The sequence below is a fragment of the Thunnus albacares genome, chromosome 9 (assembly GCF_914725855.1).
Source record: "Thunnus albacares chromosome 9, fThuAlb1.1, whole genome shotgun sequence".
Classification (NCBI taxonomy): Eukaryota; Metazoa; Chordata; class Actinopteri; order Scombriformes; family Scombridae; genus Thunnus; species Thunnus albacares.
Window position 1 is genome coordinate 2978053 of NC_058114.1, and position 25008 is coordinate 3003060.

The 25008-nt window shown below is 39.7% G+C and overlaps 1 protein-coding gene across 5 annotated transcripts in view; it reads right to left on the reverse strand.

The window, feature by feature from the left end:
* mast2 (microtubule associated serine/threonine kinase 2) overlaps positions 1-25008 on the reverse strand; it is a 212417-nt gene that overhangs the window by 166880 nt on the left and 20529 nt on the right. For 3 of the 5 annotated variants that reach the window (XR_006405009.1, XM_044362109.1, XM_044362108.1), the window contains exons 2-4: positions 6945-7095; positions 4896-4937; positions 3841-4037 (exon numbers count right to left, since the gene is read on the reverse strand). Coding sequence is in view for 4 of the 5 variants with exons in the window: in XM_044362109.1 (XP_044218044.1) it covers positions 3841-4037; positions 4896-4937; positions 6945-7095 (390 nt within the window). In the remaining variant the exon portion in view is untranslated. The remainder of the gene's footprint in view (positions 1-3840; positions 4038-4895; positions 4938-6944; positions 7096-25008) is intronic. The other 2 variants (XM_044362111.1, XM_044362110.1) reach the window with 1 other exon arrangement.

Genomic DNA, 25008 nt, shown 5'->3' on the forward strand with positions numbered 1-25008 from the left:
TTTTCATTTAAATAGTTTGTTAATGAGCCTACAAGAGTATAAATACACACTATGTATTATTCTAAGATACCTCTGAGGGAAACTGCAGATAATTTAAAAATGTTTTTATGTAAGTTTTAAGCTTTTTCCTGGAAGAACTTCTTCACCTCGTATTGGGAATCATATCAATTTATTGCTTTTAAAGCTTTCATTACTTATTATCATTCAAAGCAAAATAACTATAGTAGATAATAGGGATGTGCAGAGATCCCAGTATTTGTATCTGTATTTGTATTTGTTGAGGCAGCAAAATTATTTGTATTTGTATTAGAGTGAAAGTGGAAAGAGGCTTAAAAATCCAGTTTTTGTTTTTAGGAAAAGTGTTAGAATAAGTGTTCATGAATAAACTACCTTACGAAGGAGGTCCCCACATCGGGTCTTGAACTGGAGTCTCCCAGATCATAGACGACTGTGCTGACAGACCTCTAACTATTTATACACCCATAACACAGAGACAGCACAGCGTGTAACATGTACGGAGGAACTTCAAAGGTGATTCTTGCTTTGCACTTTTCATTTATTGCCTATTTTTTTACAACCTAACTTTGAGGAAAGGAGAAGGGGAACAACAGGTTATGGAGAGTCTCTTGGGAACACTTTGCTTGTGTCAGTAGCTCAGCTTTATCTCTGGGGAACAACAAATACTTTTTTAAATCGTTGTATGAAACAAATATTCGTATAAAACCCACTATCTGTGCTTTGCCAAATAATGTATTTGTATTCGGGCACACCCCTAGTAGATATACTGCAGATGTTAGAATATCATGACCCACTTTGTGTTGGGATCCATCATTTAGGAAAAACAGTTGGACTTCCATATAAGTGCAATATTAAGGAAATGAACCACAATCTGACAGGAGATTGTGTTTATGTTCATTTATGTCTGAAAAAAAGGACTTCTGGGTATCAAAATTCACTGTGTTTGTTTTTTTTTTTCTTCATATTGTGTCACTCTGTTCTCAACATGTAATATCACTGTCACGGATAGTGTTACTACTTATGTACATAATCCCTGATAAATATCAGTACAACTGTCACAAATAGGTAACCAACCAGGAAAAAGGTGTAACTACGGCTTTCTTTTTAAATGACACGACAATTAAACACCAGTTAAGTGTGAAATTGCAAAAAATGTCGCAGCACAAACACTGAACAAAAGGCGGAAAAATAAAAATATCATACTGTGTGTTATACAAATATACGACACAAAGCCTGGAGGCGAGAAGAGAAGAAAAGGGTGAAAAAAACATGAGAGCTGAGCCAGAGGGGGCTCAGGTGTTCTACCTTAAATCCTAATGCAAGTCAATTCAGACCACGAGATGGAGCTTTAAACCCCCACCGTAATATAAAAACTCTGACAGGCGTGACCCTGAGGAACAACACCGCACTGAAAATATAATGTGCATGAACTGCATGTTTACTAAGAAACAGCATGGAACAGGTTGAGAGAGAGAGAGAGAAAGAGAGAGAGAGAGAGAGAGAGAGAGAGAGAGAGGAGTCAGCCAAGAAAAAGGAAAACATTAATAAACTTGCCCTAGAGAAATATAATAACCTGTGATTATTTGCTCAGCTAGAATAACTCTGCGGATCATATTTTTCTGTTTTAAATCCGGACTACAATTTCCTGCTGGCTACATCGACCGATCCCTCACACAGAGAGAGAGAAGAGCTGAAGAGAGACAGAAAAAAAAAGTCATTATGAAACCGTTCAAACAGGCCAAAATAAACTACAGACGCAACTCGTTTTAGCTTAATGGATTTTAGCCTAACTGACACTCACCACAGATGGGTGGTCCTTTAGCCAGCTCGCCCACAGAGACATTAATAGAGATATATTTTTATCCCTGGCACAGTCTTTACTGACATTATGTTGCAGAGGCCTGTTGAGATCTGCTAAACATGTAACTCTTATTTTAAATGTGTTTTATGGAGTTTTACGAGGCTGTAAAAGAAAACACACACACACACACACCCAGAGTAACCCTCCAGAAACATTTCAGATGTTCAGAAACAACTGTGGGCGTTTGAGTAGAGTGCAGCATGAATAAAAATAAAATCACAGCTTATACAAATCATACATAAATAAAGTACATCCAGAGTCGCCGTGATCTCTTCTACACGTTAAACGCTGCTGCCCTCTGCTGGAGGCTTCGCGTCGCCTCAACTGCAGGTTTGTGTTTGTGTTAAAAGGAGTCATGGATCAGGTTATCAGGATTATTTTTGGATCATCATCCTGAACATGATCAGACCCCCCCCCCCCCCCCAGCATGTGAATTTAGTTTAGATTACTCTAATAAAGTATTAATTAATCAGGATAAAACTGCAGTATAAATAATTTGACAGTTGATTTATCATTTAAAACACTAAAATCAGCTTCTTGAAAGTGAGGATTTGCTTGTTTTTTTTACATTCATTGGCATTTTTTGAATGGTGGCAAATATCTGCAACAGTTTTATAGATTATACAATAATTAAAATAATAACCAACAGATTGACTGACAACTCTGCAGCTCCAGAGTTTAGATTCAGTCTATAAAAAAACTTATTTAAAGAGAGAAATTTGTTTAAAAAGCAATAACCCAAAGTTATAAAGTCTTTTGGAAATATTGGAAAACAGCTCAAGCTCCAGATCCGAAAGACTGTGTAAATGCAAAATATCTGTGCTTAACAGATTAAAAGGCAGCTCAGAGGATGTTTTTTTGGTCTCATGTAAAGATTAATGCCTGTTTAGACTTAAAGCAGCAGGCAAAAGTCTTCTTGTACATTAAAGGTGCTTTGTACAAACCTTTTCTTTTACAAAACCAATATAAACTGAAATTCCCAACAAGAAATAACAACAAAACTCTCATAAATACAAAAGAAGCTGCAGCATGATTCCTGCTGTAATTCCTTCTACAACCAGCAGGGGTCAGAGTTGAACACAAGAACACACACACAGTCAGAGTGATGATGCACACTCACACTGCAGAGCAGGATTCATCTGGACCACAGTCATACGGGGGTCAACGCTGCACCGAGCTACATCACGACCCGTCACACTCGCAACCAAACACACACACTTACACGGCTGTACACGAACAAAAAAGTACACACCACACAAACTGCCATTTCTGCTCCATTTCCTCCGCTCAGCAGCGAGCAAACAAATGTGTGTGTGTGTGCGTGCATTGTGTGTGTGTGTGTGTGTGTGTGTAAAAGCCTGAGTCATCGTCGGTCTGCCTCCCTGCTCTCGGCTGGCAGAGGTTTCAGTCTAACAGACGGCATCGATATGGAGCCAGACTGACTCACAGTGAGTCTGCAGATTATCAGACAATCTGACGACGTTTATTAACCGTATCGACCCGAATATCAATCGATATTTTATATTCTGGATGAAAAAGTGGAGGTCGTCTTCTATTAAGCTCCTACAGAGAGTGTTGCTATGGTAGCGAGTTTCTCTTCTTCTTTCTGTTTATAGTGAGTCTGGTCGGAGCGTCTGGAGGTTCGTGTAATGTGTTTTTCTGCTGCAGGGGGAAATAAATTCATGACAAACCAGAAAAACGAGTCCAAAGACTCTTCTGATGTCTTTACTGCAGAAGCCGATCGGAGTCCAAATAATCTGTCAAAACGGCTCTAAAACTCACACAGACAGTCCAGGAACGTGACGGGAGAGAGAGCGTGAGTGTGTGACTGAGGGGGGGTGAGGGGTCGTCTTATATTCGGGTCAATACGGTTCTTTATTAGAAGACCAAACAAATTGAAGTGCGATACTTAAATTATGCAGCACAGTGTCGGTCGTGAGGTGAATAATGTTTGTACTGACCAGTCCGGTGAGAGATGGAGCAGACTGTCCCAGCGTCTGGCTCCTCATGCGGACCAGGTTGTTTTCTCCTCCTCCTCCTCCTCCTGCAGACGCTCCTCCGGTGGCCCCGAGTCCTCCGAAGCCTCCGGAGGGCCCCTGCCAGGCCAGCTGACTCACCCCGGTGTGCAGACTGCTGGATAGAGGCAGCAGCTGCTTACCTGAGGGAGGAAGAGAGACAGAAGAGACTCAACTCAAACCCAAACAACCTGCTTTTTTAATCTTCACATGTAGCTGCAGCTCGACCGACAGAATCACCTGCGGACCTGCGGTTTAATGACTCATCAGCAGATCTGATTCAGACGTTCTGGGTCTAAAACCCCCGAAGAACTGGAGGACGTTAAACTGTCTCAGTGCTCATATTAATCATTTCCTCAAGAGAGGAAGAAAAACATCTTCATATCTGTGATGCTGTTTCACCTGAGATTAATATTATCATAGAGCTGGGTGATATAGCTGAAAAATGTATCATAAAATGTTTCATTTCAGTCGATATTGATAATTATTGATCATTTTTAATGACCTATTTTTAATAAAGAGCACACAGCACACAGGTAATCATTTTAATGTTAACACAACATTGATTTATCAAACATTTCGTCACCGTCTGCACTTATTTTCTCGCCGTTTCTGTTGTTGTGTCACATGACGACAACCCAACAACACGCCTGTTAAATGATCAGCTGTTTGCATGTCTTTCATATTAAGCTCTATCATCAATGGATATGATTGGCTTTCATGGCAGTTTGCATTTAATACATTTATCAAAGTCTTTTCTTATTGCTATTGATAAACTGTCGCTATCATTTTATCACCCAGGTCTATATATTATCATAGTGATTATTCTGCATATTATGAAACATGGCAGATCGGTGCAGGATTAAAAGCACAAGAGACGACCTCTGCAGTTGTCAGGAAACAATGGACGACCTCCGGTGACACCGGCGCTGTGTGAATGGAGGTTAACACAACTAAACTGATGAGTCATCTGTTCAGACTGTTTACATCCTGTCACTTACAGCAGTTACTAAACCATCTTCTGTTCTCTTCTGGAATTACTGCTGTGAAAAAAATTAATTACAAGAAAATATTTATTAACAAACAAGGTAAATTAAGTTTATTTTAAAGGGCCAGTATGTAGGATTTAGTGGCATCTAGCATCCCGTCACCCTCCCCTTCTAAGCGTGTAGGAGAACCTACGATGGCCACGAAAAACGCAAAAGGTCCTCTCTAGATCCAGTGTTTGGTTTGTCCGTTCTGGGCTACTGTAGAAACATGGCGGGCTCTGTGGGAGAGGACCTGCTCCCTCTGTAGATATAAAGGCTCATTCTAACCCGGGGATTCCACCGGGCGCGTGGCTCCGCCCTCCCTATTCCTCCGGGAGCGTGTCAGAAGCAGAGCGTCTTCTCTGCGGGGAAGCCATCTGCCGTTTAAAGTCAGTTGCACTCCTACTACAGTAATTACAGCAGCCTAGTCAAAGCTGATCAAGTGCCCTAAGGCTACCGTAATTACTGCAGTAGCAGGGCAACTAAACTGCCAAATTTTGTTAACTTGCGTCGGAGCTGGAAAGCCGGTGGAATTTAGAGGTAAGGTAACAAAAACACAACGATTCTTATTTTCAGGTGATTATACACTAATTAAAACATATTTATTAGTATAATATTCCATTTCTGCCAGTAGATGTCCTTAAATCCTGCACACTGGTCCTTTAAAATAAAGCATAATGCTTCTCAGTGAACATGTGTTTAACTAGATATTAACTAGACTTGGATACTTTGTGTGATATTTGCAGAAAATGTGATGAGACTTTGGTTCATCTTCATCATGTTTTGGGAGGCATCTTTTATAAAATATTTGGACTGAAATGATTAAATTCCCACAAAGAAGAAATCCTGTTTTTGAGTTTAGAGAAACACTTTGGAGCAGGAAAGGTTTATGAGGATTATGTTTCAAACACTGATATTTTATACACAATGATTTTAGGAAAGTATTACATACACACCGACAAACTTCATTGTATTCAAAGCTAATTTTCATATAAATCTGGGTACCATGAAACTTCATCAGAACTGCAAGGCCATAAAAACCGTGTGTGTATGTATAAAACTGTCTTCTCTTTGTGAGGTCTGCGTTGGACGGCTGTTATCCTGTTTTCTCTGTATCCTTATTGTAAAATCCATTTTGTAAATTTAAGGATTTATACCATGTCAGGGTCAAAGATTTAGCAGCTGCTGACGGCTGTGATCTGCGTCTATGATGCAGCTTCATAAGTCTCAATTGTGCTCGAGTTGAATGAAGAAATGTAAAGAAACTGAGCTCCAGCAGCAGCAACTGCTGTAAAATCCTTGCAATATTAATACATGTGACATGTTTTAGGGCTTTTATTGAGAGAAAAATGTGAGATTTTGAGAATAAAGTCATAATTTCTTGAGAATTGTGATTGTATGACAAAAAAATCATAAAATTATAAGAGTAGATTTGTACTTTCACAAACTCATCACATTACAAGAATACATTTGTAATTTTACAAAAAAAATGTAAAAATCATTAATTGTAATATAGGTTTGTTTATATGAATATTCTGTCAAAAAATGAAACATTTTCCTCAAAATACTACGACTTAGTCTCATCATATTATGACTTTTCTCAATAAAATGGAACCTTATGCTCTTAATATTTGGATTTTTATAAAACTACAATTTTATCATGTAAAATTATGTCTTTTTGTCATAATTTGTAAAAAAAATTACAACTTTATACTTCTAATATTGTGACTTCTTGTGTGAACAGTACAACTTTTTACTTAAAATATTGCAACATTTTTCTCTAAATCTAAGATTTTTTCCCCCTCAAGATTTGTGGAAATTCACTCTTTAAAATTCAAAAACTTTATTTGTTCTCAAAGACTTAACATCTTGTGCAGTGAGAAAACTTTCACCTTACCGATATAGAGATGAAAACTATGAATCACGACATCTTAGTTTGAGTAACGTGTCCTGATATGATTATACATCACGATGTAGGGAGCTCATTGTGTGTGTGTGTGTGTGTGTGTGTGTGTGTGTTACCGGTCATGGCCATGCTGCTGCGACGGGCGCGGCTCTCATCTTGGCTCAGCTGTCGGTGCAGTTTGGATTTAGTGGCGGCGGTTGCAGCGGGCGACAGGTCGGGGTTACTCAACTTCCTGAAGAGGAGAGGAGGAGGAGCCGCAAACTCCTTCTGTAGAGAGATGAAGATGCAGAAGACTCGTTAGACTCAAATATAAAGTGTCAAATCATATTTCAACACTTTATGGATACACTGATCTTCCTTCATCAATGAGGTTTTACTAAATGTTACATCAAAACACTCAAAAATGTGGCGAAGAACAGTAGTGATGAAGCACAATTTGATCACTTTGTGATAGTAATTTAATAAAGGGAGGATGTCGTCTAATATGACTCAGCATTTCCTGTATCAGGTACAATAATAATATATATAATTACTGCTGAAACAAGGTAAATGAATATCTTTGGGTTTTAGATTCCTGGTTAGATGAAACAAAATGCTGAAGACGTCACTTTTTCACTATTTTAGGATGTTTTATTGCCAATTAAGCAATAAAATAATTGTCAGACTAATCAATAAAGAAAGCAATCAGTAGTCATAATGCTGAAGAATCAGTTAATGTGAGGATACCCCATTCAGCAAACACTCACTTACTTAGCTGGTTTCCATCTGAATTCAGTGCAAATTTTAAATCAAATTTCCTGAAAATCTACAAAAGAAAATTCTAATTACAGCGTGTTTCCATCCACTGCAGCTTTGTGCATATTTGGAGTTATTTATTCAGTCGGGAACATTAAACCATCGCAGAAGAAGCAGCAGGATGACGACGAAACAAACATCAAATGGTGAAAAACATACTTAACATGTTTGTTTCAAGCATTAATTTGAGGAGCGTTAAAAGCCTCAAGAACACAAAATTCTGTTTTGGTTATTAAAACAGTTTTGGTTATTTCAGATAAGAGATTGTCTGATTAAACCACAAAAACACAGTCCTGGTGAAGCTGATTAGCTGTTTTTGATTAATAAACTCTTACTGAAGGATGTTTTATTCATAGCTTTAAATTAGATTTCTGCTTATTTACTCATGAATATTTATTGTTGTAGAAAAATACTTTGGATTTTAGTCCTACACCTTGTAACTTAAAGGTGCTCTGTGGAGTTTCTGACCTACAGCAGCACTACAGAGCAGGTTTTTATGAAGGATTTTTTCCTGTTTTGTTCATCTTGTGCACAAGGACGCACATGCATGCACGCAGGTGATGTGATACACAGTCCAGCCGATAGTTTCACACTATTCCACTGATCTACAGGTGGCTGTAATGTGCAGCAATGTGCCAGCAAAGGCAGTGAGCATGGATGTAACAATGCATGCAAAAAAATCAGCATTGCAAATGTTTTATGAGGAAGGAAATACACTGAACGCTTTTGTTAGAGCTCGAGGACAAACACAATGTGTTTTTGTGAGGTAAACTGTATAAAAATAGCTTTTCTTTTGTTTAAAAGAAAACTCCATAGGACACCTTTAAGTATCATTTTAAACAGCTCCTCAATACTCCAATTAAATAGACAGATTCTTGTAATCTCTTTTTTTTTTTTTAAATTAAAAACACAAAGAATCAGCTCTGCTAAAACTGTATAAAATAAAAACATACTGGTTGTCCTAAAAACTGGATAAAAATCCCAGAATCTTTAGTCAGACTGTGCAGTGAGAGCAGGCTGAGAGCCAAAACAAAGTCATAAAACACAGCACTAACCACATGCTGACACCACATCTCTTTCTCACATGGCCACAACACACACACCCACACACACACACACACACACACAGGCTAATAGTAAAACCCACACACACACACTTGTCTGAACAGAAACACACACACACCTGTTTTTCTCAGTTAGCAGCGTTAAGAAGCACTGACACTCACACTTTCAGCCTCCGACTGACTCTCTCACCAAGCAGCTGCGGAGCGAACGGAGCTGATGTTTAACGCAGTTTGTCAGAGTTTTAAAGAAAAAGTTTCCTCTGGACTTCCTCGATATGCTCGAACTCTCCTCAGAGACACTCCAGAGCAAATACAGTACAGCCAACACACACACACACACACACACACACACACACATGCAGAAAGTCTGCTTGTGGGGATTCTGGTTCAATTTTGGAAACATCAGCTGTTGCTATGGAAACAAAGCCTGCCTGGGCTAATATTCTCTCCTCCGTTGCCGGTGGACCAGCCCTTTTGACGAGACTTTTCCAGAAACATCTGGACTGCCCACGTAAACACACACACACACACACACACACACACACAAGACTCAGCTCCCAGATGGTTGCACATATGAAAGAGCTTTAGTGAAAGCTTCCGTTAACTCGACGCCAGTAAAAAAAAAAAAAAAAAAAACCCTGAACCAACCGCTCCCCCCTTAAAAAACTAGTAAAACACAGATAAACAGCTTTAAACTTTAAACCTGCATCCATTAACTAACTAACTCGGGCTGAAGTAAACCAGCTGCAAACAGGCAGCCGGCTTCAGCATCATGTTAACATATGACACTAAAAGGACACGTGTTGATTCACATCATATCGGAGCGTCACGCTCACTGAGCCAGACGACAGTTTCACACTTCATCTGTTGTCATGACGGCCAGAATTCACTCTCAGGGCATTTATTCTTTTTTTTTATTTATACTTTATGCATTTTATTGGATTTTCAGATCTGGACACAGTTCTCTAGAGACACTCAGACATACAGTATATATATATATATATATATATATATATATATATATATATATATATATATATATATATATATATATATATATTCTACCTTCCATGTTCAGCATCAGGTTTCATGTAGTTTTTCCTAATTCTTGTCAAACGTATTTCCTGCTTTAACTCGGTCTGTTTTTCCATTGAATATGTTTCCCCAATGATCTCAAACCGCTGCTCTTTCCCCTCGGAGCTTCGGCGCTACACGGTTTCCTTGTTACAGCTTTTTGCCGCTTGTTACAAGCAACATTTTTTCCAGGTATCCGTCTCTTCTTTGTGCAGAACAGGAACATCACAGCACAGTTGTTCAGAACAGCTGTCTAATAGTTGTATTTACATCATCCCCCAGAAGCTATTTAGTTTAGTAGCAACCAAACTCTCTCCCATACTTGAGTGAGTGAGTCAGTGCTGATACACACTGCGCTGTACATATTTTGTACCATTCTTTATCTAAAATGTAAATATTTAGCTTTGACTCCCGTTTGGTTTTTTTTATGTATAACCGTAGAAGGTAGAAGACTCTGCACTTCTTCTACACTGTAATATCCACATTTTCTCCTGGAAAATCCTTTAAGTCCTGCTCAAAGGTTTAATACAAGAAGACATATTAAAAGGGATAAATATCTCAGTAAAAGTTACATAATTCTGCCTTTGTCCAAAAGCCCCAAAAACCAAAACACAAGGGTTCGTTGTCAGAGACGCTCAAGACAATAAAATGTTTTAAACCTGCAGTGCAGAACTTTTACATATAAATGAACGTCTGTTACATTCGAACCTTTGATAAACGAGTTCACACGCTGACGCTGATTAACCCACCAGATAAATCTGTGTGTATTTTACAGTAAACAGAGTTTTTAATCTGGTGTCTGGTTTGACGTTACTGCGCTGGACGGATGAACGCATACTGAGCATGCTCCATGGACAGAGCATGAGCACTGTTTTGTTTTTATTGCCGCTTGCTTGGAAATATTAACTTGGACAAGTATGATACACTGAGCACTGATAAGTAGTGTTTAATTAATGGCCGGCCCGAATCCATATCTACATTTGGACATTTTTAATGTTTGTGTGCTGCTGCTGAAAAGGATCATAGGACAGAAATGCTGTAAAATAAGCAGAAAAATCTAAAAAATATCATTTAAGCATGTGAGCAGAGAAGAAGAAGCATGTCTACCTGTCCAACATGAGGCTGCCTGTCATGTATTATTGCATTATTATTGATTGACAGTTCAGGTTGCTATAGTGCAGCTTATGATGGGATGTCTCCTGGTGGAAGAAGCTGCAGCACATTGAATATATTTGAATGCATCATCACAGTGTGTCTTCCTCCTCCTGCAGCTCCGTGTTTAAGCAGCAGGTGGCAGGAGGACAGTAACCCACCAGACTGAGTCTTATTACCAGCAATCTGCTGATCTGAGCTTCTTTAGACAGATTGAAAACGAAATGTACTAACATGGAAGGAAGCCATGAGGTCAGCGTATGTTTTGCGCTGGACTGTGATGTATCACAGCTGTCACCGAAACAGACACACGCAGTCGACTTCACAAGACTTCTGCTGTCAAAACACTCACACAACAACTCGGAATATAAAAGCAGTGAAGTGACGCTGATGTAAATATTATCTCGATACACTTCACACCTCCTCACGCTCGATACGACGCCCTTTTTTTTCTCAAACAAATTCACATGCAAACATCCTCTAAGGTCAACATAGACAGATAAGAAGACGCGTTAAGTCAAGCAGACAGCTGTGACTGCAGCAGGTAACCTTCATCTGCAGAGAGCAAACAAACTCCTCCCGTCTGACAAGAGTCTACGGCGTGAACTTCACAGAGCCGACGTGGTTACTGTTTTGCAGGGAAGTGGAGGGCAGCGAGGCGGCGAGGAGGAGCGGGGTGTGTTTTATTTTCACTGCAGTGCAACATTTGGTCCACAGAACTGGGTCCAGTTAAAGGTGCAGTGTGTAGAATTTAGTGGCGTCTAAATGGACCTTAAAATGAGCGAGTCCTCTTCCACGGAGGCCGCCATGTTGCACCGCCATGTTTCTATGGTAGCCCAGAACGAACAAACGAATAAACACTGGCTCTAGAGAGGGTCTTTCATGTTTCATGGCCACCGTAGGTACGTGGAAGGAGAAGGTGAGGAGGCTGCAGCTGCATCTTTTTTAAAATACCTGGCCGTAAAACACCTTTCATCTCTGTTATTATTTTGTCTTTTTCACCTTTCTCTCCTTTTCTGAACACCTGACTTTTTAACAACTGGTCTTAAAACAACAGTCAGGAACCCAAATGAACATTAAAACCTGTTTTTCTTGCTGTAATCATTCCTCCTGTTCATACTGACCATTAGAGGATCCCTTCATAATGACCTTACAAAATCCACAGTCCTCCTTCTGTGCAAAAAAATTTATTTAAAAGTAAAAGTAAAGTATTCTAAGAAGTCTTTATTAAAAAGGTTTTGGTTAGAAATAAGACAAAAGCACGTTGGCCGCACACCGACCTTCCTAAGGGTCTGTTAGAAGGTTAATTTGATTATTAATTATTATTGTTATTATTATCTTGTATTTCAGAGGCTGTTTGAGCTAAATTACACATTTTTTTCAGCAACTTAAATTCTTGGTGCTACATTTTTCATGGTTACACCATTTAGACAATTTCGCCCTTATTCTCTCAATATTCTCTCAAAACTTAATAAAAATCAGGATTCATTTCAAGATCGGGGCCCAAAGAAAAAGATATTTTAAAGTAAATTATAACATTATTATGAAATTTTCACATTTTTAAACCCCTCCAGAACTTTGAATATTCAGTAATTTTGCAGTAAAGTCTATTAAATTAAAGAATCCACTCGAGAAAGGTGATGTAATGAGATGACAATAAAGTGCTCAACACAGAATAACAACAATTCAGTTTCACTTTGTTGTAAAAATGAGGAACATCAACTTTGACAAAAGGATTTTTAACAGAATGATTTGAAAGTTAATCAGGAGAACAAAAGCAAACAAACAAAACACATGATTAATGGATAGAAAATCAAATAAACATCCAGTGTTTATGTTTCTTCAGTGACACTGAAAAGGAAGTAAAACTAGTTCTTCATGATCTTCTTCTCCTTTCGTCTCATTTCAGACCCTCCTCCCTCCCCCCAAACGTCTCGTCTTCCAGCTTCCCTCTAGACTCGTCTTCCTGCTGCATCACATGTGGGCCGACATTCAGACAGTCGTGCCACACTTTAAATATAACACGCACATCTACGATCCATCACATCTGTCACAAACACATCAGCCTGAAAAAACCACCGAGCTCCCAGATGGGGCTCAAACGCTGAGATGCTCTTTCACAAAAAAAAAAAAAACAAAAAAAAAAACGCTGCAGTTAACTGACGCAGAGCTCCGCCACCGAGAAGCGTCTGCTGTCCTTTGGTGCAGGTTAAAACTGTTAAACTCTGCTGCTTTCTGTGCAGACAGACAGACAGACAGACAGGCAGCTGTGCTACTCAGCAGATCAGTCACATAATTTGACTGCAGCTCAGGCCCACCCATCAAAAAAAAAAAAAAAAAAAAAAGAGCCTCAATCAATCTTGTGTATTGTTTTTCTGGCAACGAAAGAAGATGACGACGATCCAAAACGTGATTTAAAAACTCTCTTGGCTCCAGAGCGCGGGGTTGACTGTTGACTCAACGAGCTGACGACTTAAGAAATACAGAGAAAAATGACGCCCGTTGGCCCTGCGATTGAATTTTAATGCAGCTGATGCAAAAAAAGCTCACAAGCTCAGGGAGATAGATGTGTTCGGCATTACGCAGCAAAGTGCAGCATGCAGGGGGAATAAGGATTAAAAACAGTCAGTGTGTTGTTCCGGGTGTGTACATCTATGAGGAAACCACCACAAGTCGGGTTGTTTTGTACAAACTCCTCTTCTGTGTGTGTGTGTGTGTGTGTGTGTGTGTGTGTGTGTGTGTGTGTGTGTGTGTGTGTGGAGGTCGACCACAGGAGAAGTGTTAAAGTGTTGCCTCAGCATCACAACAGACCACAGTGGAAGCCTGATTTCAACATTCAGCAGCTTTTTTTTTCCTTTCCACTTTCTCTCTGTGAAAGAATATTTCAAGCTATTCATCGCCACCAGAGGACCCGCTTCACTGTAACTGCCTGTAATTTTATCTTTTTGTCTATAAAATGTCAGAAATTAGTGAAAAACGACTGTTATAAGTTTCCAGATGTTTTTGTCCGACATGCACGTCAAAAAAAAATCTCATTTTAGAAGCTGAAACCTACAAACGTTTGGCCTTTTTGCTTGAAAAAAATACTAAAACAATTAATTTTCTGTCAACTAATATTTGCACCTCTACATGCTACAGCCTATACAATTAATCAATCAAAATTGTTGCCGATTAATTTCCTGTTGATCAACTAATGGACTAATTGTTGCAGCTGAAGTGAGTACAGTGTTATGACCAAAACAACAGCATGTTTGAACCTGTAAACAACAGATTATAGTACATAAAAGTATATTTTAGCTCACTGGTCACCATTTTCAATATTTTGCTAGATAGTTTCTAGTTTCCATTAATGAATGAGAGGAATAAAATGTTATTTTCTGATTGTTTCATGGCGGTTACAAACAAACATGTCCACATCCCGCACCTCCACACGACCCTGCGGAGGTGTGCTGCAACACCTGATAATGGTGCTGCAGCCGCTGAATACACATCATACGTGTGTTTTGGGAGAAAGGTAAAAAGAAAACAGAATTACCATAGTTTAAATGTTTTTCTCATATGTTTTCATGTATGAAAAGGCCAAAAAATGATCACTGTAAGCGGACTTCTGATTACTATAAGCAAATTATTTAAACAGCATTTGTATAGGAATGATTCTGTCCCTTTTTGATCCATATAAGCGGTTGATCACTGTACTAAGAGAATCTAACTGTAGAAATTCACACCTTTGCTGGATATGTGTGAACCACAGTGAATTATTTCTCAAGCTTATTTTTTTTCTTGATATTGATACTGACATATATTACTGCCATGTGGGCGTGTACTTATAAAGACTGTTTTGAAATATGTCAGCTACTGAACAGACATTTTTAAATGTAGAAAACAACCAAATTCAAGTTATCCTTTGTACAACATTCATGATTGCTTATTGTTTGTCTTCTGGGATTATTTTCCATCCACACAGTTCAAACTGTTCCTCTGGTTATTGGATTTCAGCTCTATGCAAAGACAGTAAATGATGTATATGTGCCAAATGTAATTTGCACTCTGGTGACATGATCAGTTGTTCCTTCAGGCCCCCTGATGTCTCAACCGCCCTCCTCCCGCCTCAGCAGACTGAAGGGACATCACGTTCTTACAACACTGTTTACAGTCCAAACTTCCTCCCTGAACACATCAGATCAGCACGTCTCCAAAATCTCAATTGTCTCAATCTCAGAGGTTTGCTCTTACTAACAAAACTGCAAAGAATGCAACATTTGGTTACTCTACTATTTCAGTCTTATGCAACAAGAGGTAGTTTAACTAATATTAATCCTTTAATAATCAAGAGTTCTACAGGTAAATATACATTTTTATACACTTCTGCGGTTCTTTATGTAATCGTATGTCAGGACTGCGGTCTTCTATGTACTTTTTGTTGTGGGCACATAAATCTATTTAACGAGCAGAGTGTGTCTCTCTCATCACTCTTTCATGTGTCTTGAATGTACACCAAAGAGAACAAAATGATCTGAACAGTGACTGTTGCTGCTGTTTAGCCTCCAGCAGATGAACAGTACAGTCTGTACCTGCTGTTCCACCCTGAACCTCCAAGGTCAAAGAGCCGAGAGGAGCTGAAACTACCTGAGCAAACAAAGAATAATATAAACCCATCACCTGTTCTGCTGAAAGTCCTGCAGACATGAGCTCGTGTGTAACTTTTACACCAACATTGACAAGAAGTCATAAATGTTCTATAGATGGTATTATAACTACTGAGCTTGCATGTCAACAGATAGCTACGCAAATGTGTGTCAGATGGTTGAAAGCTCCAGAAAAAGCTAGTAAATGGACCTTGAGCTTGTCAGACATGTTTGTTTTGACGTCTTATTGACATTCAGAAGTTACACCTGCGTTAACTGAAGTTTTGTCCACTTGGGGGCAGCAGCAACAACATGACATACCATCACTTTTTAAGTTAATATGTTGAACTTGTTAGCAAACAGTTGTTTATTTCCACATCCAGCAGTTACGCAGCAACATTATCATTCATTTGGACTCTCTTTTAGCTCTGTTTCTGCTCTCTACCAACTCCTGAGGGAAATATCTGGCTCTTTAGCTGCTAAATGCTCCACTATGTTCACCAGCTAGTCTACAGCTAACTGTGTCTGTTTGCCGTTTGGTGCTGAGCAGGTAGTGTACAGCGGCTTTTTACAGCTTTTTCTATGAAAACAGCTGCCTGCTGCGGCTGAAAACGACACAATGAGAGCGCTGAGAGTGAAGCGAAACAGTAAAGCTGCAGCCAGACAGTTAAACAATGAGATGAAACTCAATATAAAAGCTCCGTAAAGCCGAGAGGAGCTGCAGGTTCATCACTACGAGAGACGCCTCATTGTTACTATAAAAGCCACAAGTCACCGATGACACCCATCCCTCAGGGAGTCAAAGTTCTGAGAAATGTAAAGACAGACTGTTGACGTCGAGGGTCGAGCATGTGCGGCGGCGCTGTCGGAGGTGAACAGGTTAAACAGTCCGCCGCAGGTCGCCGAGCAAACAGAGAGAATTCAGCCTGTTACATCATGAGATTAATCACATGTGTGTCTGAGCGGGATTACATTGCATCATACCTGCTTCCGGTCTGTCAGTAGGGGCATGTGCTGTACTGCTGCGTCAGACCTCTGTGAATATATGTGTGTGTGTGTGTGTGTGTGAATATATGGCTGTTAATCAAGAGTTGATACTGGTGCTGATGTGTTCCAGCTGTGCTCGAGCTGGAACAAGGTGGCTCAAGGGGGGGGGGGGGGGGGGGGGGAAGAAATATGACAGAAAGAGAAAAATTGGAGAAAGGGAAGCAGAAAAAAAAAAGGAGAAAAAGTGTCTAACAGATGGATGTGAATGATGGAGGGAGATGCAGAGAATGAAGGGAGGACTGTGAAGTGAGCCAGAACAAATGCTGCCTGCCTCTCCTCAGCTGCGGTTTCGTGAAAAAAAAAAAGTGCTCGTCCACACGCAAGAACTCTGAAAACAAGAAAAAGGCAAAAAAATAACAATCCACAGTCCCTACATAACACCACCAGGGAACAATGTGATTTTATGAGCTAAAAAATGCCAGAATCAAGAGGCTAAATGGAGGGAAAATCATTCGACTACTGACATGAAAGAGCTGTGAGGAATGTTGTAGTGAACGACCACATATCAAACTCGAGTCATCTAAAGAAAACACGGCTTCAGAATGCGCCGGGCTCCCGGTATTATACATGTTAAGTGTGTTTGTTGCCAGTATAAGCAACCAGTTTAATGTCACTTTAAGTGAGCTAAATGTTCCTTCAAATTCCTCCGAGAGCATATAAATGACCTCAGTACAAACACGCAGTTACACAGCAGCAGTAAAAAAGTGTTTTCTGGATGAATTTCTTTCAGATTAATCTGTTTTTGTTGTTGATTGGGATCTGGAGCTCCAGGCTAATTTATGGTTTTCTATGTTCCCGGTTGAGATTGCAATCTCTGCAGAGGAACAGCGTTTTATGGTTAATCAGTAACAGTACGGCGTTCACTGAAGTCACACAGCATCTCCTCTGCCTCTCGGTGCCGTTGTTAATGGCAACCGTACCAACACAGCAGCGAGCGGCCGCGTTATAACCTCTGAATTGACTGAAAGTTCGTTTTTTTTTGACAAGAGTGCAGACTATCGATCAAAAGCAGACGACCCTTTACACGTCGGAGAGCACGGACTTGATTTTTCCATTCAGATACAGACAGAAACACACAGAAACAGACAGAAACAGTGGAGCCATTCATTGCGTACAGTGCAAGTGTATCAGCCAAGCGTGAAATACAGAAGTCAGGAACAAAAAAAAAAAAAAAAAAAAAAAAGTGCAGAGACCTCGAGGAACGTTTCCGTCCTCCCTGGTGTTTATATCTTAAACCTCAGACAACAAGAGACCAGTCAGTATTTGAAAACCTCTCTGTGTTCATGCAAGAAAATTAAAAAATAAAATGATAATCATAAACAAAACTTTTATACATGGCTGAGGTAAGAGCAGTCAGAAAAACATGCACGTCCTGCTGACACTCGATGTTACAAGAAAAACCACAGAAGAGTCCAGACGGTGGCTTTTATTTCATGTCTATTCCTCGTCACCATAGCAACTCATCACAGTGTACAATACAGGTGTATCAAGAAACAAAACTTTTAACTGTAAAAACACACATGAACGTACCTTTAATTACATTATTATGTCACATTGTTCTGAATATACAGTATTTGCATAAAGGTCGTCGATGGAAACGAAGCCTAATTAACATTTTAAATCAGAATCTGATGTCAATTAAATCTGATTAAACTGCGCCCACGCCGGCCTGACGGAGCGTTTAAAGTGTTAAAATCACCTCAAGTGTCAAAAACACCTTTGGATGGTTTTTTTTAATTTTATCTTGGACCTGCAACACGACACCATGTTGGTGTTTTTGTGCATATTTGGCAATTGATTAATCATTTCAAGTAAAGATGGTGGAAAATATGAAATATTCTTTAGTTCCAGCTCTGCAAATGTGAGGATTTGCTGCTTTTTTTTTGCCATGTATTGAATATATTCAGGTTTTAGACTGTTGGTCAGACAAAAAAGGACGTTTTAATAGACTCACAATTAATTGATTAATTGAAGCTTTGTATTTGTATGTTGACTGATGGAATAAGGAACCAGCAGCTTTACTGGGCTGACAGGAATCATAAAGTGTGTGAACGTCTGGTTGGATTTTCACAATAAAACTCGTTAGTGCAGCGTCGGAGGAGGAAGGTGAGACGAGAGAGAGAGAGAGAGAGAGAGAGGAGGTCAAATACTGGGACGCAACTCTGGAACTAATTAAAATCAAGGTTAGGTTTTTAGCAACGGCTGATTAGGGACTCGACTAATTAAAACACTCTAACAAGGTTGATGTCTATATGTCTGTGTGAATTAGTAGAAAAAAGGGAGAAACGCAGCCTTGAAGACGTCTGGAGAGTTTCAGCTGCTGCTTTGAGACTTTATTTTAAAATCATACATTCCTAAATATAAGAGAGAAATTTATAGACTTACAAAACCAGTCTGGAAATCTAATACACCAGTAGATCCCGACCAATTTGCAAAACCGTGTTAAAGGCTTAGATGACATGATTTGCTGCCTCTTCACATTTCCAAGACGGCTCGTTTCTGGTCACAAATTTCAAAGATATTTTATTAACATATTTTGCTTTGGATAGTTTTTGCTTTCACAGAACAACTGCCAAATGTTTAAAAAAAAAAAAAAAAAAAAAAGCTTGGCAGAAATGAGCAGCAGCAGCCCAAACAAACACAAACACTCATGCCAGACCACACTGACTGCAGCCAAATCTGCCCGCCGGCCTGCAGAGACTCTCGCTGTAAGTCCTTTCTGTATATTTATGTGTGTTTTTTTTTTTTTTTTTTTTGCTGCAGCAGCTGATATTCTGTCTCTATCTGTGAGCTGCAGCTGTCAGCAGAGGAGAGATGATGTCATCCTTAAGCCGACAGACCTGGATTCAACACCCGGCTGAGAACTACTCGACCGAAACCAAAAAATGCTCTTCGACCCTGCGGCGAAACTGCACACAAGAAGACACATCTGAGTCCACCAGCGACCGGTAAATAACTGGTGTTACGGTGGATAGCCGCTTGTTTAAAAACAACAGCGTGGAGTTACGCCCGCAGACGACGAGGCAAGGCTGTCAGAGATAAGAGACTCCCGACGGTGGGGTCACTGTGAGGTCACGTCTGCCCTCCCAAAACTCACACACCGAGATCAGGGAGGGCGGGAGGATGACGGCAAAAGAAGAAGAAGAAGAAGAAGATGCCGGTTTTGTTAAATCATCATTTTTGTCCACAAAACACCTCAAATCTAGAACTTTCCATATCTAAAACCTGTCAAAACCCACATAAACATCATCTTATGAAAAAGTAGGGCTGCAACTGACTATAAAATGTCAGAATATTGTGAAAAATGGAGCCCATATAAGGTCTTCAAACGTCTTTTTTTGTCCCGTTAAGAGTCAAAAATCCAAAGATATTCAATTTACTTTACTGTACGACACAGAAAAGCTTCAAATCATCACATTAAAAGAAGCTGCAACCAGCTAATGTTTGACATTTTCGCTTAATAAAGACTAAAAACAGTTGTTAGATTATCAAAATATTTGAGCTCAGGACTGAGCCGAGCGAGTCCTCCAACACGCTGCCAAATGCGAGGAGCTGCAAAGGTCGACGCGTCCGGTCCAACACACGTCTATCGTGTTGATTATCTGCTGGTGTCACGGCAGGCGAAGCCGCGTTTTCTCACCGACGTTTGCCAACAACTTGTCAGTTTCTCTGGTTAAAGAGTCACTTCACATAAATGAAGCGTTTCTATCCGTGCAGATTGTTCCGATGTGTTTAGAGATACAGTGGAGGAAGAATTCAACTAAAACAAATATTACTATATAATATAAATAATCTACTAAATTCATTATCAACAGTTGCTTCAGTAAGATGATGACTGTGAACTTACTGCTGAAGGTTAAGTGATAAATTATGTTTTTCTGTATTTCGGGTGAATTTTATCAGCTGTGGCTACTTTCCATTAAGACCATAAACTAGAGCTGCAATGATTAATCAATTAATCAATTAACAGAAAATTAATCACCAACTATTAACTAACATTTTAGGCTGTTAGTCAGACGAATCAAGACATTTGAAGACATTACTGAGGCCTCTGAGAGACTGTGAATGACATATTTCAACACTTCTTAACATTTCATTTAGACTAAAAGACTAATCAAGATGATAATGGGCAGATTAATCCTAAACCATTCTCTGATTCCAGCTTCTAAAATATGAATATTTTCTGGTTTCTTTAGTCTTCTATGACAGTAAACTGAATATTTTTGAGTTGTGAACCAAATAAGACATTTGAGGACTTTGAGGAAACATCGATCAACATTTTTTCACCGTTTTCTGACATTTTATTGACCAAACGACGAGTCAATTAACGGAGAAAATAACCAACAGCAGCCTCGTCTTAAACATTTTCAATATCATTTTGGCTAAAACCTAAAATAGCTTCTTAGAAGAGAAAGTAAAACCTCTCTCTATTGTTTTTACACTTCAACAACAAAAGCTCATAGACTGTTTTGACGCAGTTCACAAAGGCTAAAAGATTCTTTATCTTGATAGAAATCTAGCTGATTGTGACAGTAAATAATTAGGTCATAGTCACGTGCAAACGCTAAAAGTAAAAGGAAACGCCTTTGTGTACAAAATCACTGCCAACACACCAAAGTGCAGCGTAAACATGTTATCACAAGAGAGAAATGGACAATAAACCTAATAAGCAAAACAAAAAGGAAGAAAAACAAAGAAAAGGAAGAGAGGAATGATAAATGAGGTGTGTTTTAATATGAGGTCGGACTCAGCAGGTCATCCCAGCCTGTCTCCTTTAACGCCCCCCCCTCCCAGTGTGAGGTGACCTTCACTGACCAGTGTGGTCCCACCGGGGGGGGACGGGAGACGGGAGGTAAATAAAGCACCGCTGAACCTTCCTCTCAGTCCAGATAACGACACGGTTGCTGTGGATCTCTTCATTAAAGGAAGAAGGTTTGGAAGCAGCCAGTTGGCCGCGGCGGCGGCGAGCAGAGACAGAGAACGAGGAGTGAAAATGTTACAGAAGGGCAGTTTTCTTTTTTTCTTTGTGAACAGTGGGTCGCTTTCACAAAATGTCACGCAGTAAAATGTCACACCTCCCTCCTCATCCTCGTCCTCTTCCCTCTGTCTGCACAAAAACCGCCCGAAGGCACACAAAGGTTGGATTTCTTCCCTTTTCTGTCCTCGAAACAAAACGCACACTGTTCTGAGAGGAAGAAAGCAAAAGGGGGAAAGGAGTGGGGGGGGGGGGGCGATGACGGCGACGACGCAGGGCCGGAGTCGGTCTGAGCGAATACGAGTGTTTCAGTTTCAGTTTTCACACGTCGGTTTGTTTGAAGAATCTAATTATTTAGCAGGAGAAGAAGGATCAGAGATAGAGAGAGAGAGAGAGAGAGAGAGAGAGAGAGAGAGAGAGAGAGAGAGAGAGAGAGAGAATGAGAAGTGGAATAAGCTGAGATAGATTAGATGGATTGTGGATGTAATTAAACATAGATGAGTCTGAGCTGAACCCTTTGAAACAGATAATATGAAACAGACGGCGAGGGTTCAGTTTCTCAAACGTTACGACTGATTCACACGGTGTAGACGAGGACTGGGTTGAAACATGGACTGTATAAAAATAATGGACACATTGGTTTATGGATTCCTGTTTTGAAGCCTTGAATTTGGCATTTTGAGCGGCGCCATCTTGGATTTTTTTGGAGCCAGACGTGATGAGAAGTGACCATATTTGGACGAGAGGGCTAGCTGCTAGCTTGGTTAGCATGGTGCATTTACAGTCTATGGTTAACTGTGCTAATGCTAATGCTAATTTTCACTAGCAAACTAGGCTTTAAGCCAAATTGTACTGGAAAAACTGAACATCCGACTCCTTCAAGGGTCTTTTAGTCGAACTAAACACTGATCGAGACTTTTTTTTAGGCGAACAAAGTGTTAAAATTAACTTTCATGAACTGAAAACACACTGAAACAACAACAGCTGCAGCTATGCCTTTACTCTGTGATTACAATCTACAGCTGAATGATCAAATATTGGTTCTTAAAATCCCAATATTGATCTTTGCACGGGTGCAGTTTACTCTCTGAATGTCTTGTCTTATCTTTTATTTAACCAGCTTAAAGTCTCAGTGAGAGACCTGAACATTTGTTCTAAATGTTATATGAACGTTGATGCTGTTTTATTTTCTTTAGTTGCCTGTTTTGGTCAATAATATAACAGTTAAATGTTTAAGCAGTTAAGTTTAATATCTGTGCTTTAAGCTGTTTCATGTCCAAAATAAAACTACAGTTGTTTATTAATAGAATAAAAATAAATGTAAATTTCGAGGGTAAATTCTGAGAAGACTTTCTGACTTTCTGAAGTGAAACTGAACCAAATCAAGAGATCAGAGACACGTTTACATTCATAAAACTTCAAAAATATTTAAAATGTCCACCATAATATCCTTTGTGCACCAGGTGAAGTCTTCAAATTGGTTTGTTTTGTCACTCCAAAAATCCCAAAACAAATAAATATTCAGTTTACTATATTAGTAACATCAATAACTAATATTCAACTGGAACCAGAGTGTTTGATATTTGTGATTGATAAATGACTTAAATGCTTAATCAGCTCTAAAAAAATTGTTGAGTCATATTTTTTTTTTACAGCAGTTAATATTTTGCTGAACTCGGCTGTTTGATTCTTGCTTCACTTACGTTTATACACTTAAGTTAATTAGTAAAATTTGGACACATCAGCAAGTATAACACAAGAAATACAGTCAAAGTCCCTTTTTAGTTTGAGGGATTTTTGTGTTTTAATACAGTGGACTAGTTATTGAACACACACACACACACACACACACACACACACACAACCATTAGCATTTAAACCGGCCTTTGCAAGGCGATGAGGAGAATAAAGCAGGATGAAGAGTTAATTGGCTTTTCACAGTGATGAAGCTCTTTAAACGTCTGGCTTTGACCCAACGGCAGCAGCAGAAAGAGGACGAGGAAACGAGGGTGTGACTGTGTGTGTGTGTGGTCATGTGTGACGTGTGTTGTATGTAAGTACACATGCGAGGTTGTGTGTGCACGTGTGTGTGTGTGCGTGCATGTGTGTGTGTGTGTGTGTGTGTGTGTGTGTGTGTGTGTGTCTCTGCAGCAGTCCTTTCCCAGAGCTGCACAGTGACTCAGCAGAAAGCCGGAGACAGTTCTACCTGTCTGAGACTGCAGTATATGAAGTATGACGTAAGTGTTACGTTTAAAGGTCTAATCCGTATTTTTTTTGGAGATATTTTCAAAGACAGAACCAGAGACTTTAACCCCGGCTGAGATTAGAGATGTCTGGAGCTGCATCAGAGCTGATGTTGGTATATTTTAAAGGTTTGGTGTTGGGTGAAATGAGATAAATTAGTTTAGTGTACTTCCTCCTTTACAACAGCCTACAGTGCTTGTGTGAATAATTTTGGCCACACCAGAGCGAGTTGTGACACTCAGGTTGGCAAAATACATGGATTCCCTGAGCTGTGACGCTAACAGATCTGTTATCTCTCTCGTCTCTCTTGCTCATTAGCAAAGAGCAGTGAACAAAACATAACACAGACCCACATCAGCTCTGTGTGGAAAAAAAAAAAAATGCAGCAGCCCTCCCATTCATTTGAACGTTGCGCTGACACAGCAGAGGATCCAACAAAGAGAGCTACAACAAAACAACGCAGGGTCGTCCAGCCAAAAAAAAAAAAAAAAAAAACAGTTTATACATATTACTTTATTATGAGGTAATGTGAACGCTTCAGAAGATAAAACAGCTGCAGCCGTGAAGCTTTTAAAAGCATTAATCTGCAGCTCCGAACAGATTTCCTGGATTATATTTCGTTGTCTTTAACAACACGCCCCCTCCCCCACCCCCCCCACCCCCACCGCCACCGACGCAGCCACACAATTAACAACCTCTAACTTTTAGCCCAGTGCTATTTTTTTTATTTTAATTAAAAACTAAATCTTTCATTGTACTATCTATATTAACCTTGTTTCACACATACTGTACGTAGAGGACTCCAACCCTTCCCTCAGCCCCCCCCCAAAAAAAGTCTTTATGTTCAACATTCAGACCCCCCCCCTCCCCCTCCCCCCTCCTTGTTTTAGAGGAACCAGTAAATTGGATTTTCACAGCTTCACTGTGCTCAGCTTTAACTCCGACGCTGCCTCCTATTCATGATGTAATTTGTCTGCTTGGGATTTCAAAGACACACAAACTGGGGCAACTGGGTGCTTTTAATGGCCCGCAGCCGTGTCCTCGTTAAGGCTTTTCTTCAGCAGATACGAGGAGGATCCAAAAGAACCAAAGACGTTCGAGACGATTTATAGTTTCTTTGTACATTCAAAGGGACAGAATGGTTTTTTTTTTTTAATTGTCCCACTGTGACATTTTTGTTTAAATGGTGCCAAGAATGTAGAAA